Below are 18471 nucleotides of genomic sequence, written 5' to 3'. Positions count from 1 at the left end.
TTCACTTTATTCACTCGTGTAAAGTCGTGCACCACTCAGGAGAATTTGGAAATTCAATGGTTGCAACAGCCGCTTCGCTACGACTTTAAGGATGTCATTATGTGACAGAAACAAAAATGGATTACACCAGTAAAAATTGGGAATACAGCCTTTAGGAAAAGAACTAAAGAAAATAAAAAATGCTTTCTGTATTGTTAAAACACTAAGCATATAACAGTGTGTTTATTACAGGTGTGAACATTAGCATGTGTCAGACAGCCAAGTAGGAACAGTCTGGTGGGATAAAAGACTGCCGACAGGAAGTGTAGGGGATTTTATGCTTTTATTGTGAAATTATATGTACCTAAACTTTTCTGATATCAGATAAAAAATTATTTAATTAATATTTTACAAAATTAAATGTTGATTAATGAGCAAGAAGACATATGTTTTGAACAAAATAAAAGCGCTGAAAAACTGAACTTTAAGAGAAAAAAAAAAACATTCAGGAGGTGGGCGGAGTTTCCCATTCCTTCGTAAACTACAGACATTCATTTCTAAACCAACTGCATAAAAACTGGTGAGGTCTCATCCCCAGAACCTCTGCCTGCCTTTGGGCGGAGCCACCACCACCTCCTCAGAGTCAGGCGACACACTGAAGATGGACCCGGACGCCTCCACTGTGAAGATGAAGTAGAAGTTCGCCACCATCATGGCGACGCTCGGCAGGAAGGACAGGCCGAAGCCAAAAGCACGAACACTGCTGCCAAACGCCGCCGCTAACCAGTACGCCAACCTAGAAGAATGAAACACACACTTATCCATCTTTAATGCTTTGGATCCTGGATGATGGTTTTGATGGATCGCTAGGATCCTCTGTTAAACGGCAACACTCACCGTCCAAAGGCGAAGATGATGGTCAGCAGAGGGACGAGCTTCAGCTGTTCTTGGCTCAGGTACATGGACAAGACAACCAGCTGCAGGAAGTAGATCAGGAAAAGGGAGGCGGAGTCAGAGATGTAGCGTCGATGAACAGTGACCTCCTGAAGCTCCGCCTCCTTAAAGTCGTCCACAGTGACCGGCTGAGTCGCACCCATGCGTAGCCGGTTGACCCCTAGAACCAGCCAACCTGAGACAGACGGGTAAGAAAGACAAGTCATAGATAGTTCACAGATATGCAGAGCCTTGGCATAGGCTGCATCAGCTCTGCAAACACTGATTTTTCATTGCAATAAATGGGTTGTAAAAAATTCAGTCTATTCGAAAAGTTAAAAAAAAGAATCCACTGGACTTTGTTTCAAAGTTGGAAGATGTTTCGCTTCCCATCCGGGGAGCTTTTTCAATTTAAAATGTCAGAAATAGCATTGCAGTTTCAGGCTTTATACAGTAGACCATTAAAGGTTAGTTTAGACTTAGACAACATGCAAATTGACACGCATGAATTGGAATGGGGGTCATTTGGCTTCTTTGTTAGCCTGCGATGCTCCATACCTGTCTATGGGGGGGTCATTAAAGGAATTGTTTGCCTGGCTGAATAGGCGAGGTCTTCTGTTCCCCTGTAAGACAGTTGGGGTTGCAATGACAGCGGGAAGGTATAAACTCCATTGCTGCGTTGTAGGCTTTTGAAAGCTGAAATCTGAGTCCACCCCCTTTGTTTAAGGATGTTTTTTTCTAGATAGACGGCTTCCTTCAGGCCCAGCTCAAACCACCTATTATCTTTGTCCAAAATGTGAACGTTCTGGTCCTCAAAAGAATTTCAAAATAGCCAAACAACCCCCATTCCAAAGAGGTGGACTCGTTCATCCGTGTCAATTCCCATGTTTTCTAAGCCATAACAAGGCTTTGTTGGGCTACTGTATTTAACCTTGAACTCAACACCATCACTGACATTTTGAACTGAGCTGGTTTCCTGGATGGGAAACAAGACATCTTCAAAACTTGGAAACAAAATCCAGTGTCATGTGCTGCCTGAGCAGCAGATAGTATTAATAGAAGATCAGTGCTTCTATAACACTTTTCTATGTCTACTTCAGTGTTAATTTCGTCAACCAGGAAGATGACGAAAATATTTTGTTAACTGCCCCTTTTCCTGTGACGATGACGCACAAAAACTGTTTCCAGAAAATAAAAATATGACAATAATAAAAAATGATTTTTGTTAATGAGCCTAAGACCAGACGAAATTTATGAGCCATGGATGAATGAACATTAATAAATGTAATTGTTTATAATTAATTTGTAATTGTTAATAATTGTTTCTTGAACAGCATAGAAGATTATGCGTTGTTGCGCTGTTTGTCCCTACACTGCGACTGTCCCACAGTGACATGCGCCACTCAATCAGTAGTAGCAGAGGGCTTGTATTCCTGGCTCAACTTCACAGTCATTGTGTTGGGCTCAGATACCGGTGTACAGTTTTTTGGAGAAGCTGAGTGAAAACAATGCCTGGATGTTGGGCGCTATTCTGTTTACAACACGAAGGACAACAAAAAAACCTGCATGATAATAATTGATCCTGCCGCCGATGCGAGAAAGAGAAAGAGAAAGAGGCAAGGTTGGAGAAAAGTCAAGAGGCGAGTTTGGAGAAAAGTCAAGAGGCGAGTTTGGAGAAAAGTCAAGAGGCGAGTTTGGAGAAAAGTCAAGAGGCGAGTTTGGAGAAAAGTCAAGAGGCGAGTTTGGAGAAAAGTCAAGAGGCGAGTTTGGAGAAAAGTCAAGAGGCGAGTTTGGAGAAAAGTCAAGAGACGAGTTTGGAGAAAAGTCAAGAGACGAGTTTGGAGAAAAGTCAAGAGACGAGTTTGGAGAAAAGTCAAGAGACGAGTTTGGTGAAAAGTCAAGAGACGAGTTTGGTGAAAAGTCAAGAGACGAGTTTGGTGAAAAGTCAAGAGACGAGTTTGGTGAAAAGTCAAGAGGCGAGTTTGGAGAAAAGTTAAGAGGCAAGTTTGAAGAAAAGTTAAGAGGCAAGTTTGGAGAAAAGTCAAGAGGCGAAAGAGGCAAGTTTGGAGGAAATTCAAGAGGCGAGTTTGGAGAAAAGTCAAGAGGCGAAAGAGGCAAGTTTGGAGAAAAGTCAAGAGGCGAAAGAGGCGAGTTTGGAGGAAAGTCAAGAGGCGAGTTTGGAGAAAAGTCAAGAGGCGAGTTTGGTGAAAAGTCAAGATACGAGTTTGGTGAAAAGTCAAGAGGCGAGTTTGGTGAAAAGTCAAGATGCGAGTTTGGTGAAAAGTCAAGAGGCGAGTTTGGTGAAAAGTCAAGAGGCGAGTTTGGAGAAAAGTCAAGAGGCGAGTTTGGTGAAAAGTCAAGATACGAGTTTGGTGAAAAGTCAAGATGCGAGTTTGGTGAAAAGTCAAGATGCGAGTTTGGTGAAAAGTCAAGAGGCGAGTTTGGTGAAAAGTCAAGAGGCGAGTTTGGTGAAAAGTCAAGAGGCGAGTTTGGTGAAAAGTCAAGAGGCGAGTTTGGTGAAAAGTCAAGAGGCGAGTTTGGTGAAAAGTCAAGAGGCGAGTTTGGTGAAAAGTCAAGAGGCGAGTTTGGTGAAAAGTCAAGAGACGAGTTTGGTGAAAAGTCAAGAGGCGAGTTTGGTGAAAAGTCAAGAGGCGAGTTTGGTGAAAAGTCAAGAGGCGAGTTTGTTGAAAAGTCAAGAGGCGAGTTTGGTGAAAAGTCAAGAGGCGAGTTTGGTGAAAAGTCAAGAGGCGAGTTTGGTGAAAAGTCAAGATGCGAGTTTGGTGAAAAGTCAAGATGCGAGTTTGGTGAAAAGTCAAGATGCGAGTTTGGTGAAAAGTCAAGATGCGAGTTTGGTGAAAAGTCAAGATGCGAGTTTGGTGAAAAGTCAAGATGCGAGTTTGGTGAAAAGGTGAAAAGTCAAGATGCGAGTTTGGTGAAAAGTCAAGAGGCGAGTTTGGTGAAAAGTCAAGAGGCGAGTTTGGTGAAAAGTCAAGAGGCGAGTTTGGTGAAAAGTCAAGAGGCGAGTTTGGTGAAAAGTCAAGAAGCGAGTTTGAAGGAAAGTCAAGAGACAGGTTTGGAGAAAAGTCAAGAGGCGAGTTTGAAGAAAAGTCAAGAGGCGAGTTTGGTGAAAAGTCAAGAGGCGAGTTTGGAGAAAAGTCAAGAGGCGAAAGAGGCAAGTTTGGAGGAAAGTCAAGAGGCGAGTTTGGAGAAAAGTCAAGAGGCGAAAGAGGCGAGTTTGGAGAAAAGTCGAGAGGCGAGTTTGGAGAAAAGTCAATATGCGAGTTTGGTGAAAAGTCAAGATACGAGTTTGGTGAAAAGTCAAGATACGAGTTTGGTGAAAAGTCAAGATACGAGTTTGGTGAAAAGTCAAGAGGCGAGTTTGGTGAAAAGTCAAGAGGCGAGTTTGGTGAAAAGTCAAGAGGCGAGTTTGGTGAAAAGTCAAGAGGCGAGTTTGGAGGAAAGTCAAGAGGCGAGTTTGGAGGAAAGTCAAGATACGAGTTTGGTGAAAAGTCAAGAGGCGAGTTTGGTGAAAAGTCAAGATACAAGTTTGGTGAAAAGTCAAGAGGCGAATTTGGTGAAAAGTCAAGAGGCGAATTTGGTGAAAAGTCAAGATACGAGTTTGGTGAAAAGTCAAGAGGCGAGTTTGGTGAAAAGTCAAGAGGCGAGTTTGGTGAAAAGTCAAGAGGCGAGTTTGGTGAAAAGTCAAGAGGCGAGTTTGGTGAAAAGTCAAGATACGAGTTTGGTGAAAAGTCAAGATGCGAGTTTGGTGAAAAGTCAAGAGGCGAGTTTGGTGAAAAGTCAAGAGGCGAGTTTGGTGAAAAGTCAAGAGGCGAGTTTGGTGAAAAGTCAAGAGGCGAGTTTGGTGAAAAGTCAAGAGGCGAGTTTGGTGAAAAGTCAAGAGGCGAGTTTGGTGAAAAGTCAAGAGGCGAGTTTTTGAAAAGTCAAGAGGCGAGTTTGGTGAAAAGTCAAGAGGCGAAAGAGGCGAGTTTGGAGAAAAGTCGAGAGGCGAGTTTGGAGAAAAGTCAATATGCGAGTTTGGTGAAAAGTCAAGATACGAGTTTGGTGAAAAGTCAAGATACGAGTTTGGTGAAAAGTCAAGATACGAGTTTGGTGAAAAGTCAAGAGGCGAGTTTGGTGAAAAGTCAAGAGGCGAGTTTGGTGAAAAGTCAAGAGGCGAGTTTGGTGAAAAGTCAAGAGGCGAGTTTGGTGAAAAGTCAAGAGGCGAGTTTGGTGAAAAGTCAAGAGGCGAGTTTGGAGGAAAGTCAAGAGGCGAGTTTGGAGGAAAGTCAAGATACGAGTTTGGTGAAAAGTCAAGAGGCGAGTTTGGTGAAAAGTCAAGATACGAGTTTGGTGAAAAGTCAAGAGGCGAATTTGGTGAAAAGTCAAGAGGCGAATTTGGTGAAAAGTCAAGAGGCGAATTTGGTGAAAAGTCAAGATACGAGTTTGGTGAAAAGTCAAGAGGCGAGTTTGGTGAAAAGTCAAGAGGCGAGTTTGGTGAAAAGTCAAGAGGCGAGTTTGGTGAAAAGTCAAGATACGAGTTTGGTGAAAAGTCAAGATGCGAGTTTGGTGAAAAGTCAAGAGGCGAGTTTGGTGAAAAGTCAAGAGGCGAGTTTGGTGAAAAGTCAAGAGGCGAGTTTGGTGAAAAGTCAAGAGGCGAGTTTGGTGAAAAGTCAAGAGGCGAGTTTGGTGAAAAGTCAAGAGGCGAGTTTGGTGAAAAGTCAAGAGGCGAGTTTGGTGAAAAGTCAAGAGGCGAGTTTTTGAAAAGTCAAGAGGCGAGTTTGGTGAAAAGTCAAGAGGCGAGTTTGGTGAAAAGTCAAGAGGCGAGTTTGGTGAAAAGCCAAGAGGCGAGTTTGGTGAAAAGCCAAGAGGCGAGTTTGGTGAAAAGTCAAGAGGCGAGTTTGGTGAAAAGTCAAGAGGCGAGTTTGGTGAAAAGTCAAGAGGCGAGTTTGGAGGAAAGTCAAGAGGCGAGTTTGGAGGAAAGTCAAGATACGAGTTTGGTGAAAAGTCGAGAGGCGAGTTTGGTGAAAAGTCGAGAGGCGAGTTTGGTGAAAAGTCGAGAGGCGAGTTTGGTGAAAAGTCAAGATGCGAGTTTGGTGAAAAGTCAAGATGAGAGTTTGGTGAAAAGTCAAGATGCGAGTTTGGTGAAAAGTCAAGATGCGAGTTTGGTGAAAAGTCAAGAGGCGAGTTTGGTGAAAAGTCAAGAGGCGAGTTTGGTGAAAAGTCAAGAGGCGAGTTTGGTGAAAAGTCAAGAGGCGAGTTTGGTGAAAAGTCAAGAGGCGAGTTTGGTGAAAAGTCAAGAAGTGAGTTTGGTGAAAAGTCAAGAGGCGAGTTTGGTGAAAAGTCAAGAAGCGAGTTTGGTGAAAAGTCAAGATGCGAGTTTGAAGGAAAGTCAAGAGACAGGTTTGGAGAAAAGTCAAGAGGCGAGTTTGAAGAAAAGTCAAGAGGCGAGTTTGGTGAAAAGTCAAGAGGCGAGTTTGGAGAAAAGTCAAGAGGCGAAAGAGGCAAGTTTGGAGGAAAGTCAAGAGGCGAGTTTGGAGAAAAGTCAAGAGGCGAAAGAGGCAAGTTTGGAGAAAAGTCAAGAGGCGAAAGAGGCAAGTTTGGAGAAAAGTCAAGAGGCGAAAGAGGCGAGTTTGGAGGAAAGTCAAGAGGCGAGTTTGGAGAAAAGTCAAGAGGCGAGTTTGGAGAAAAGTCAAGAGGCGAGTTTGGAGAAAAGTCAAGAGGCGAGTTTGGAGAAAAGTCAAGAGGCGAGTTTGGAGAAAAGTCAAGAGGCAGGTTTGGAGAAAAGTCAAGAGGCAGGTTTGGAGAAAAGTCAAGAGGCAGGTTTGGAGAAAAGTCAAGAGGCAAGTTTGGAGAAAAGTCAAGAGGCAGGTTTGGAGAAAAGTCAAGAGGCGAGTTTGGAAACCATGAAGATACAGCAAGAATCATTAAAGATAGGTAATGGAAAGGTTCTCTGGTCTTGGATTACCGAGGACGATGGGCACAGCAGCAAACACTGAGCAGCGCAGAGTGTAGACAAGTCTGAGTGGGGGGTTCTCCAACAGGGGGGCATCAAAGGGCAGAAAGACATACCCTCCCCAAACCAGGATCGGAAACAGGAGTGCTGATGTCACCAAAGACACGCTTGACTTTAGGGCATCTCTGCCAGAGCATACCCGATTGCCTTGGAAAAACAGGACAAGGAGACATTAAAGAGGACACATGGTAAAGCCTCGCCCACCTGGAACAGTGTTATTAGGTATACTCACAAGCAGAACGGGGCTCTTCCTCATACGCATACTGGTAGCCATCCTGGTTGTAGTCTATGTCACGAGGATTCAAGAAGGGACTCTTCTCCGAGTCCATTTCCCAGTATCCATCTGTGTCTCTGGGTGAGGAGGGGGAGGGGAGGACAGTCACAGCAGGATTGAACACCTGCGCTGCTTTCTCTGGAAGGTGGTTCTCCATGGGCTCCACCGTCTCCATCTTCAGGTGTTCCATGCCCTCTACGCTAAGCCCCGCCCCTTCTTCTGCCTCTTTCATTCTCCTGCGTTGCCCCGCCTTCAACTCTCGCTCACTTTCTGTCATGCTGGATGCCTCACGGAGAGACAGGTCGGACCTCACACTTACCCTGTCCCCTTTGCTTTGCTGTCCTCTAGCCTGTCCAGCTGTCTCTAACCCCGACTTTGTGTCCTGCCATTGCAAGGTATCTGACTCATGTATAGCTGACTTTTTTAGCTCTTCTCCTTCTTCAGGTTGTTTTATGTCCGTCCCCCCGCTGTCCTCCCTCTGACTTCCTTGCAGGGGCTGAATATCCACGCACGCATCGTATCTTGGTGACACGTCCATATCCGTTACTCTAGAAAAACAGAGCACAGTTGGACCCTCATAACCAGTGAAACAAAACAAATGGAAATGTGTGACATTATTGACAGGTCATGGAACGTTTCATATCTTTATAAAAGGCCTCCATTTGATCTGTAACGATGTGAAGCTCACTTGACTGGACCAGTAGGCTTTGTTTCCATGTCCAGTAATCCCAGTTTCATGCAAATGATTTTGCGACATTCATCTTATGGCACGGGCTTTACAGCAGATAAGGATATATTGCAGTTGTGCCACCTGGCTTTGGAATGTACCCGTCTTATACAACGGTCCATTAAAAACATTTACTGTTCTACACTTCAAAATGTGTCCATTATATACTAAGCAAGAGCCCAATTCTAATAGATTATTGATCTTTTCAGAAGATCCTACTTATAAAAAGTCTAATAATCTGCCAGTTCATAAGAAGATTGACTAATTCTAAATGAGTCTCCTTAAGTCATACTAAGTTCAATTGTCTTGCTGCTAATAGAATAGAATAGAGTAGAATAGAAAATAATATTTCCTTTGTCCCATAATGGGGAAATTCTGGTGTTTACAGCAGAATTTGTTGCTTTGTGTATCAATCTCTAAACAAGATCAAAAATATTTTTTAGATAGACTGTAAGATTTGGTTAGAAGGACATTTTTGCAGTGAAATACATTTTGAGAACATCCTAATGATAAATAGGCAGATTTAATAGCTTCATAACCATTTATTTGTTTAGGTCCCGGTTAGACCTGCAAACTAAATGGTCTTAAAGGCATCACCACTCAGAAATCTAAAATTTTCAATTAAAAACCTGTATTGTTTGGGACTTTAGTTGAAAGAAAATCCACAGTGAGAAAGTTGTTTATTTTTTTTTATGGTCATTTGGGATCTTTGTGGAGAGTGCACTCCTCACACATCGTGATTTTGCTCCCTCTCCTTTATTTATGTCAACCCACAAAGGGGGCCAATACTAGCCTCCCCTTACCATCACTATGCCCGTCTCTATTCCATCAAAAATGGGCCATTCCTCAATCAGGGACTCACCTGCAGGCAGTCGGTACAGGCTGCTGCTTGCTTGTGGAACCTTGTATTGTGTAAGATACTAGGAAACAACAATAAAAATACCATGGCTACCTGCCAATGACGTTAATCTTCCATCCACATGAACACAGACGCACATAAAAAATTCTATTGCAAATTCCAAGACAGAAAAGGTGTCTGAATGAGCTTAATTTAATTCTATTTCTCCTAAAGTTTAATTTACAGTCAATTTCAGAGGGATTGTATTGTTAAAATACAAGGCTATGACCAATTTAATGTAATCCATCTGTTCCTGAAAGATTCATTTAATATCAGTAATGATTTAGTTTAGAAATGTCCACCAACAGGTTTTAGATGTTTGCCCAGCTTCTTACTCCCAGGTGTCGTGTTCTGCCGGAACAGCTGATACAGATTATGAAGCAGTGATGTATTGATTCTGGGGAAGTGGCGGCCTAGTGGTTAGGGCATAGAGCTAGGAATCCTGAGGTACTGAGTTCAAGCCCCACTCCCACAGACTGCCACTCTGGGTCTCTCAGCAAGACCCTTAACCCCACACTGCTCCCCGGGCGCCGCACAACGGCAGCCCACTGCTCCCCAAGGCGATGGGTTAAATGCAGAGGTAAATTTCTCCAATGTGAGATCAATAAAGTTCATTTATTCTTATTATAATAACTCGGTTTACAAAACATATATGAAAATTACTGCAAAGGCAAATGGGAAGACAATTATAATTTTTAAAAAGAATTTAACTTCAATATTGACTAAACATGTATTCAGCTTCACAGCTTTGAAACAATGTGGTAAATTAAAATCACTGAAACAAGAATAAAGCTTCTATCCAGGGGGGGGATTTACCATTAGGAAATACTAGGCAGTTACCTTAGGGCCCCAAGTTCCTGAGGGCCCCATAAAACTCTGTTTACATGTATGGTTAATGCAACTATTCCTTTTTTGTGCACATTAATTATGTTTTTCATAAAATCCTTTTACTAAAATGCCATCAGAACGCTGATAATATTAAGTGTGTCTCAGCCCCCCCCCTTCAGTGTCCACCACATTGGATCAGTCCATTTGCTGCACATGTTCAGAAAGGTCCAAACAGACAGCAGCAAACCATTTGAAAACAAATGATGCAACTTAGCACTTTAGTCGCTATATTTAGCCACTTTTCAGACCCCTCTAGCACTTTGATTTCTAAAAAGCTCCTAGCGCCAAATCTAGAGACTTTTTTCTGCTACTGGAGACTTTGGAGACAACATCTAAAAGCAGCGAACTCTGCTCTCCAGAGCGAGTAGATTGGTAACCCCGCCTCCTGCTGTCCTCTATCTTGTCTGCTGTCATGATTCATGCAGCTATTATTTCATCCAAATGAAAAATGGAGAACAGATAAGCAGATCATGGCTTGTCTACAGTGAAAAGAAGGACTGGGTTATTTACTTTGGCCTTTTTGGAAACACAGGAAGGAGCAATCAGCTAAGTGAGCTTAGTGCTTGGAAAAAATCTTTCATTCCTTTAGACCCCCAGATTCCACATACTCTGTCAGCGCTCCGCCCCGCTCACGTATGTCATGCTGAGTACTTGTCTGTCATGTTAATCAATGAAAGCTGTTCCACATCCACCGCTACTCCTCCGCACATCATCGTCCACGTACGTCCGTCACCGTCAAATTACGGAGCAGAGCTATTCTTTGCTCCGCTCTGGTCCGGCCAGGTCAAGATCCAGGAAACAGGAAAAAGAACGACGAGAAGATCCAGTTTGACTAATTAAAATATAGTAACGACAGATCGGTAACTAAAAATTGGAGCAAAATTCTTATATATTCTCAAAAACTAAGAGCGTTTAGTTAAATGATTGGATGCAAACAATTGGTACTTCAAAAGACCAGGAAGCAGATTTCTCATCTCCATCAAATTATTTATTGAGAGGCTTAAAAGTTTAATCAAATCCATTAAAAATTTCTAAGAGCACATCTGACAATTTCAAAAGAAGCTTCTTATTGCAGGAATGGATGAAAAGATGCTGAGGTTGGAAGACAACATAGTTCATAGTTATCCCTGCTGAAAAATCCACAACAAAAAGAAAATATTTAGGCAGAAACTTATGCTGGATGCCTCACGGAGAGACAGGTCGGACCTCACACTTACCCTGTCCCCTTTGCTTTGCTGTCCTCTAGCCTGTCCAGCTGTCTCTAACCCCGACTTTGTGTCCTGCCATTGCAAGGTATCTGACTCATGTATAGCTGACTTTTTTAGCTCTTCTCCTTCTTCAGGTTGTTTTATGTCCGTCCCCCCGCTGTCCTCCCTCTGACTTCCTTGCAGGGGCTGAATATCCACGCACGCATCGTATCTTGGTGACACGTCCATATCCGTTACTCTAGAAAAACAGAGTAAGATTGACTAATTCTAAATGAGTCTCCTTAAGTCATACTAAGTTCCCTGCTGAAAAATCCACAACAAAAAGAAAATATTTAGGCAGAAACTTATGCTGGATGCTGATGGGGATTTTTTTTTATGCTCATATTAAAAAAGTGTTCATTCGGTCGATGGCATTACTTTAATGCCATCGACAAGTACCATGTACACAAGTTATTAGTGTACATGAAATATCAAGGAGCTGTTTCATGACTCTTGTAATATATATGTGTATATATATATATATATATATATATATATATATATATACATATATAAATAAAACACGGCAAAATCCATCATTTTAACTGTCTGCAGCCGTGTCCCGAATTCCTAGTTTTTGAGCCACTTTTGATGAAATTTGCATTTTCCCGTTCTCTAGCTTTTTCTCCGCCTCGAGCTACTTTTTGGAACCTATGGCTTTATGATCAACAGCAAGCAGTTCCGCACAAATTAATCGCGATATAAGATTTCTGACGAAACTGCTTTTATAAACATTTTTCTTTAGATATAGCATTTTAAATGGCACAATAATCACATTTCATACATTTTAGTGCCAATTAAGGCCTTAATCAAAAAAAAGTAATGAGTCAAGGACTTTTAATTATTTTTAATGATCCACGTAAACCCTGGTTCATTTCCGCATGTTTTGCTGCTTTGAATTTAATTATATCGCACATGCTCTCCTGAAACTCCGTGGAAGTTGGAGCAGAGCGCAGCGGGGCGGTGACGAAGGATGTGGGATTTTGGGGCGGGACAGCATGAAAGTCAGCCGAGTACAAGAGAAAACAAGAAGAAAAGGGACAAGAAGAGAGGGACCCAACCTAGAACAGATAATGGATGTCTATTCTATTAACATTTCTCTATCTGGAGAATGGGTCTGTTCTATGTGTTGTCTTCTCCATTCAGAGGGCCCCCTACCTGTCTTTGCCTAGGGCCCAAAATTTCCTAAATCCACCCCTGCTTCTATCAAAAGCTAAAATTATGGTTTAATATTTAAAATGTCAACAAAAATCCAACTGCATGAACCCGATGAAGGAAGTGTTCCTGTTTCACCCATTTATTCACTCACTGACCAGTCAGTTCCATCCTGTGGTGGATGTTCTCCTCAGCCACAGAAAACTCTGTTAAGTGCCTTGCCCAGAGGCACATCAACACATGAGGGAGGAAGCTGATGGAGAGGAGCGTTCTTACCTCCGTTTTCTCCACACATATAAAACCTTCATCTCATGTGTCTCTATTCAGGTCCAAAGAGGGACATTTTGTCTGGATGATGTCATTTTTACTCAAAGACTCTATTGTTAATCCAGGTGACACATCACTAATGTTTAAATCTTCTCATTTACTGGTAACCAAACTCCCAAAAACAGAAAACTCCAACTATTCATTCGGTAATCCGTTTGGATCAATCTGACAAAGACATTTTGTATACACTATGGGCCGGATCTATCAAAGGTTTGCGTGTATAAAAACGTGAGCTATTTCACTGCGCACGCTAAAAAATGTACAAACTGATCTATCAACAGCGTGCTAAAAGGATTTGGTCTTTAAAACGTGCTAAATAGCGCCTCTTATCCATTTAGTACTTTTTCTGCAATGAATATGCAATATGGGACGTTTACACGCAAAAGTGCGTCTTGTGGGAGGAGAACATGTAAATATATTAATTTAGCACTCGCAAAGTGATTTATTAAACCTGGAAGCAATTTTGCTAACGGTATCTGACTCTATATTTAACACGTTTCAAAAGAAGGTGCAAAAGGTCTGTATGCATAATTGCGCACACATGGCAGCGGTTATTGTCGCAAGAAGGAGACATCGAAATGAAGCAAGGAGACGCAGAGAACGCATTTTTTCACTCCGTGTGAATATTTTTGGAATGAACGAGGAAACGATCATCAAAACATATCGTTTATCCAGCATTGCCATTTTGGAGCTGTTGGGGGAACTCCGAATGGATTTGGAGCCAGCCACAAGGAGGACCCACGCAATACCAGATATCACAAAACTCCTTGCAACATTGCACTTTTTTGCATCTGGGATCTGCGATCTCCCGATCTCGTTTTTCAGAAGTGCTGTCTGACGTTCTAAATGCCATGTTGCCCTGACGCCCTACCGGAAAACCCCGACCTCTGCGCCTGTGGAGCAACGTGCCAATGCTGCGGGGATGCGTACGCGCAGTCATCTTATCCACAGTCAGTTCTTGTGAGCCATTTGGTATGTGCATTTTTCTACAGGCCAATACAAAACACCTGTTTTTTTTTTTTTTTTTTTTACTGCAGTGAAGTAGAAATTCAGCCACATACCACCTTAGGGAATAAAGGTTGCCAAAGTTTTTATATATATATATATATATATATATATATATATATTAGGGTTGTCACGATACTAAACTTTTCAACTCGATACCGATACTAAGGAAAATATTCGATACTCGATACCATTTTCGATACCACAAGGATAAAATTTCAACAGAAATATTTTGATTAATAATTAAAATACAATAAATAAATAAATACAATAAACAATAAGAACAACATTTTGAGGTTGTTTGCTGTGCACAGTATTTAGCAAGCTTGATAAACTTACAAAATTAAAATTAAGTTTTCCTTACTTGGCTATGCTTTGCACACATAACAATGACACTAGTCAAACCGGTTAAGAAACAAAAATAATTCTCAGCAGCTGCAACTGTTACAAAAAAAGTCTGAAACTGAAAAGTGCACAGAATTATTCAATCACAGTGTTCAGAAAGTGCATTTTCCTCTATTCTGCACTTTAGATGAATGACTGTTTAGGTGCGACTGGTACTCGATACTTTTGAAAATGAGTATTGTATCCGGATACAACATTTCAGTATCGATACTTTTTTGAGTATCGATACTTTTGACAACCCTAATATATATAAAAAAAAATATATATATATATATATATATATATATATTATTATTATTATTTTTTTTTTTTTTGGAGGGGGTGGGGGTGTCACTGTAAGATTTAAATTTCTTAATGCACTAGTTTGTACAAACTACTTTGCCGCAAACCACAAAACACGCAAAACCATAATTTAAATAGGGCGTCTCCAACAGTTTTGCACCTGCCACCAGTTACGCAATTGCTCTTGTTAAATCACCCGCAAACCATGGTTCAGCCCCTCGCACAAAATTCCAGTTTGCGAGCGCAAATTACTGCACGCAAAATTGGATCTTGATAAATCCGGCCCTCAGTGTATACAAAATAATAGACAACAAATGCTGTCTAAAGCCCATGTCACACCATGACGATTTATCCAGCGTCTGCTCGACCTCCAAGAATCTTCTAAAACAGGGCAGAGGTCTGCGCCTGTAAGCAGTGAGTATTGGTAGGAAATAAAACTTCCGATGGAATCTTGGTGCGGGAATGCAGGCATTTTCCTGCATCTTTCTTTCAGCCAGAACAGTCTGAGAAGCGGTCAAAATCATGTTTTCCCCAACACTACATTCCCCACAATGCAACAGTAACGGTAGACCACGAAGTCACAGCAGCACGCAAAAGCGGCCATGGCCTGTGGGACGGTTCTAATGGCAATTAAATATAATCCAGGGAGCCGTGGATGAACAATGAACGGTCCGGATCCGGCCCACGGGCCTTGACTTTAACATAGCGTATTCATAACGAGTCCATAACTTATGAATAACATACAGCAGCGTAATGCCCATAAAATGATGCACAAGCCACTGTCCAGAGGGGGGCAGCGATGCACCCGGTCTGCATAAAAAGATGTATTTGATCGGGGTATTAACATAGCTGCTGTTTACCTCCCAAAAAAATAAATAAATAAAAAGAAAAAAGGTTTGCAGTCGCAGCAGATTGAGCGTCATGTCTGCTAGGAAGTTTTTTGGTGGTGGGCGTGAACACAGGGAGGATCCATCTTCTGGCTCACCCTATGATGGGGATGAAGTCTGGAGGAGAACTCCTCCTGTGAACCCCCTATATACGCTGTTATACAGTAGCTGGAAGTTAGAAACACGTTCAGCGCTCGTCTGTAACACCTCCGATATGTTGATATGCGTTGGAGAGAAGTTCTTGATAAGTTACGCAGACGTTTTACACAAGTTACTCAGAGGTTTAGGATAAGCTAGACGCCACGACCGATGAGGAACTGACACTTAACGTATGTCAATGACCAGCAGTTTTGGGCACGTTACTTTGAAAAGTAATTAGTTATAGTTACTAGTTACTTTTCGCAAAAAGTAACTGAGTTACTAACTGAGTTACTCCTCAATAAAAGTAAGTAGTTGCTAGTAAAAGTAACTATTGTGTTACTTTTGCGTTTCTCGCCCCCGTAACCCTCACCACCCAGCCCCCACCTTCTCGCCGTGTGTTTCAAAGCCAGCTGAATAGAGCGGACGACAAAGACAAGAACCTGCATAGAGTTTCGCATTTATTGCAACTCAACGTAAATGACATCGGGGGGGAACGCCATGTGAAGTTTTTTAACAGGGCATTCAGATCTGGTGAGTGAATGAAATTAATAACTGGGGATGTTTAATTCTGAAATCCTGTGTGTTTGGGTTGTTATAGATACTGCAACATCTATCTATCTAGATCTATACTCTGTGTGTCACATAAAATATGGATCTCCATCCCTGCCACAAAGGCCATCAAATAATGTTTAAAATAAAAATTACAGTAGGTTGAAAAATAGCATCCATCCATCCATCCATCCATCCATCCATCCGAGACGGAATCTTACTACACATCAGCCAATCTCATCCTCCCCTCTCACATGACAAGGCGCGCACGAGTCCTATCATGAAAAAAGGTTCATTGTGCGACCTGAGTAACGCGCAATAACAGGGTGTCTGCAATGGTAACTGCGTTATAGTTACAGTCAAAGTAATTAGTTAGATTACTCGTTACTAAAACAAGGCAACGGCGTTAGTAACACTGTTACTTTCAACGCCGTTAGTCCCATCACTGATGACCAGATAACGTACCTGTAACTTATGGCATACCACCTTTTTGATTGACATAATTTTCCAATTATGCTCACAACGTATACAAAACGTACCATAAGTTATCCAACGTATGCCAGCGTTTTCGTACGTCGGGCCTACATTGGTCTACGTCGTCAAGGTGTGACAGGGGCTTTAGTCGAAGGGCTGGTTTATGCTCAGAATGGTCTGTGTGTGTGTTGCAGTTAACGCGGATATGCCCCGCCCCTTCCGCAGACACTCTGCTGCACCTCTTCATAATTGTAGGTGACCGCAGACAGTTCCATTAGCAGGAGGCCTCTGATTGATCAAATTAACACCCGCTCTACTCTATACGTATTTCCTGTTTGGTTTCCTTACCGGCTTGTTTCGTTTGTATGAGCGCCATTGTGGAAAACGACTCGCAAAGTTGGACCAGCTAGAAGAGCGAGAACGCTGGGACCCTTTTTCCACCTGGATCGCCGCTCTTTTTGGCCCTCATGTCCCTCCGTTGTCAGACAAACTTGCCCCCACATCCTCACCGCCTCGGCCGTATCTAGACCCACAGCTAGTTCCTGATTGTCCCTCTGGCGTTGTGATGTGGAATAACAGCGCAGACCACGCTTCAATATTGGGCATAAATCAAAAATATCTGCATCAAGCTCCCTGCAACACACTGCTGCAGGAGGATAACCAGGCCTAGAGTCTGTATGAATATGAAATTAATCCTCTTTTGGGATCTTTCTAGATGAGCTTTGGTTGATAATTCATATAGAGTTCATATAAGCAGTGTGATAGAATCTGACCCCACCAGGGCCCCCTCCTCTAACCCCTTATTGTCCCTGTTGTTTGCACCATCCAGCAGGGGGCGTCTTGAACCATTTTGGGAGTCAGTGATTAAAATGATAATTCCCTCTAATTGGCTCAGTCTGCTCATATCCTGATCCATTCTCTGTTTGGATCAGGGCCCAGAACCAGTCAGATGTCAACTGGACTAAACTTTAGCTTAGAACCAGGATCAACCCAACAGGATAAAAAAAACACATCAAAAACATATTGAAGTGGAAATTTTTAACTTTGTTTAACGCAATTAACCATCAGCGAAGTCCGACCGGGCCTAAACAGACCACCGGGTTGGTTTAAAGGTAGGAAACAGTGAATAAAATGCGCCGAGGATCCAACAAGCCCCGTTTACAGTATGACGTCACGTTCAGGAGCAGGTCCGTCACAGACCGACCCTCTGAAATCATCCATACCTGATCGGAAACCTCTCTTGGTTCTGGCTTTAGTCCAGTTCAGGTCCAGGTCCTGGTCCAGGTCGCTCTGGTTCTGATTCCCACTGAGTTGCGTCACTGAGCGGAAGTGCTGCCCAGGTGAGGTCGACACAGGTACGTTAAAGCGGAGGCCGTCTTAAAGGGGAAGTGTCATTAAATAACCAACCAGTGTATGGAGAGAATTTGGTTCCCTTATTTTTGTTAAGAGAAAAGAAACTGAAAAACGTCTTTATCAAAAAAGTTCTGGAATAACTTTCCTCTTTTCGCATTTTCTTTTTTCAAAATTAGTTTTCCGTTGTTTTGATATTTATTTTTTAATAAAACATTTTTCTATTCAATCTATTGTTTTTTATGTTTTTTTTTTTTTTAACAGACCTTGTATTTTCAGTTTATATTTTTCAAATTATTAAAATTTCAGACTTGGTTTTACACATTAGGTTTTTTATTTATTTATTGCGTTTTTCGGGTTACTCCTGGGCCGGGCTTTCCTCTGGAGTAAAGATTAAACATGTATTTCTATTAGTCGGGAGGGAATGTTTTTATTGGGTTTAGGGGGAAGAGAGTCTGATCTGTGACACACATTTTGAAAATAATGCAATCCAAAAAAAATAGAAATTTGAAAAACCTGTCTTAAAAAAAGGTTTTGAGTTTAACTTCAGTTTTCTTAGGTTTTACATATCTATCTTTTCACATCTTTTATACATTTGACTTTTATTACATGAAAAAAAGAAAAACATTTGAAAAAATAAAATGTGTGAAAAAGCAAAGATACTTGCAGAATATTTTAAATGTTTAATTTTTGCACATTTCCGATGGAACTTCCCAATAAAGCACTGACCAACTTATAGTTCTTTTTTTACGAACGCCATTTCTGCAGCTGCATCTGGACCAGCCTGGTCACAGCATTCAGTGGGACCTTTTAAAAAAGGGGTTCTAAAAGTAGGGGTCTGGACCCCTGGTAGGGTCACAAGAGGGTTTTTAACAATCATTGTGATGTGATCTTTGAAGGGAAAGAAAATACACTCACCGGCCACTTTATTAGGTAC

General features: G+C 41.9%; 1 protein-coding gene across 2 annotated transcripts; it reads right to left on the bottom strand.

Annotated features, from left to right (window-relative positions):
• Nucleotides 1-303: 303 nt before the first annotated feature.
• tmem79b (transmembrane protein 79b) lies at nucleotides 304-17562 on the bottom strand. 2 transcript variants are annotated; one of them, XM_038281204.1, is made up of 6 exons: nucleotides 17408-17562; nucleotides 10897-11158; nucleotides 7158-7485; nucleotides 6878-7072; nucleotides 877-1108; nucleotides 304-775 (listed from the first exon to the last, which is right to left on the bottom strand). In XM_038281204.1, exons 2-6 carry the CDS (start codon nucleotides 11146-11148, stop codon nucleotides 568-570), a joined length of 1215 nt encoding a protein of 404 aa, XP_038137132.1. In that variant the 5' UTR covers nucleotides 11149-11158; nucleotides 17408-17562; the 3' UTR covers nucleotides 304-567. The 2 variants fall into 2 exon arrangements, with proteins under 2 accessions (XP_038137132.1, XP_038137133.1); XM_038281205.1 differs by lacking the exons at nucleotides 10897-11158; nucleotides 17408-17562 and having other exon boundaries at nucleotides 7158-7768.
• Nucleotides 17563-18471: the final 909 nt, after the last annotated feature.

Source organism: Cyprinodon tularosa, unplaced genomic scaffold, assembly GCF_016077235.1.
Source record: "Cyprinodon tularosa strain WSP-4 unplaced genomic scaffold, ASM1607723v1 ctg168, whole genome shotgun sequence".
Taxonomy (NCBI): domain Eukaryota; kingdom Metazoa; phylum Chordata; class Actinopteri; order Cyprinodontiformes; family Cyprinodontidae; genus Cyprinodon; species Cyprinodon tularosa.
The sequence above is the reverse complement of the archived record's forward strand: the minus strand, read 5'-3'. Positions and strand labels throughout refer to the sequence as shown.

Coding starts and splice junctions, on each gene's coding strand:
- tmem79b (XM_038281204.1), bottom strand. CDS start 11,148: ATGGACGTGTCACCAAGATACGATGCGTGCGTGGATATTCAGCCCCTG. Junction 1,109..6,877: donor TGCTGTGCCCATCGTCCTCG/GTAATCCAAGAC, acceptor CGTCTGTCTCAG/GTTGGCTGGTTCTAGGGGTC. Junction 776..876: donor ATCATCTTCGCCTTTGGACG/GTGAGTGTTGCC, acceptor TCATTCTTCTAG/GTTGGCGTACTGGTTAGCGG.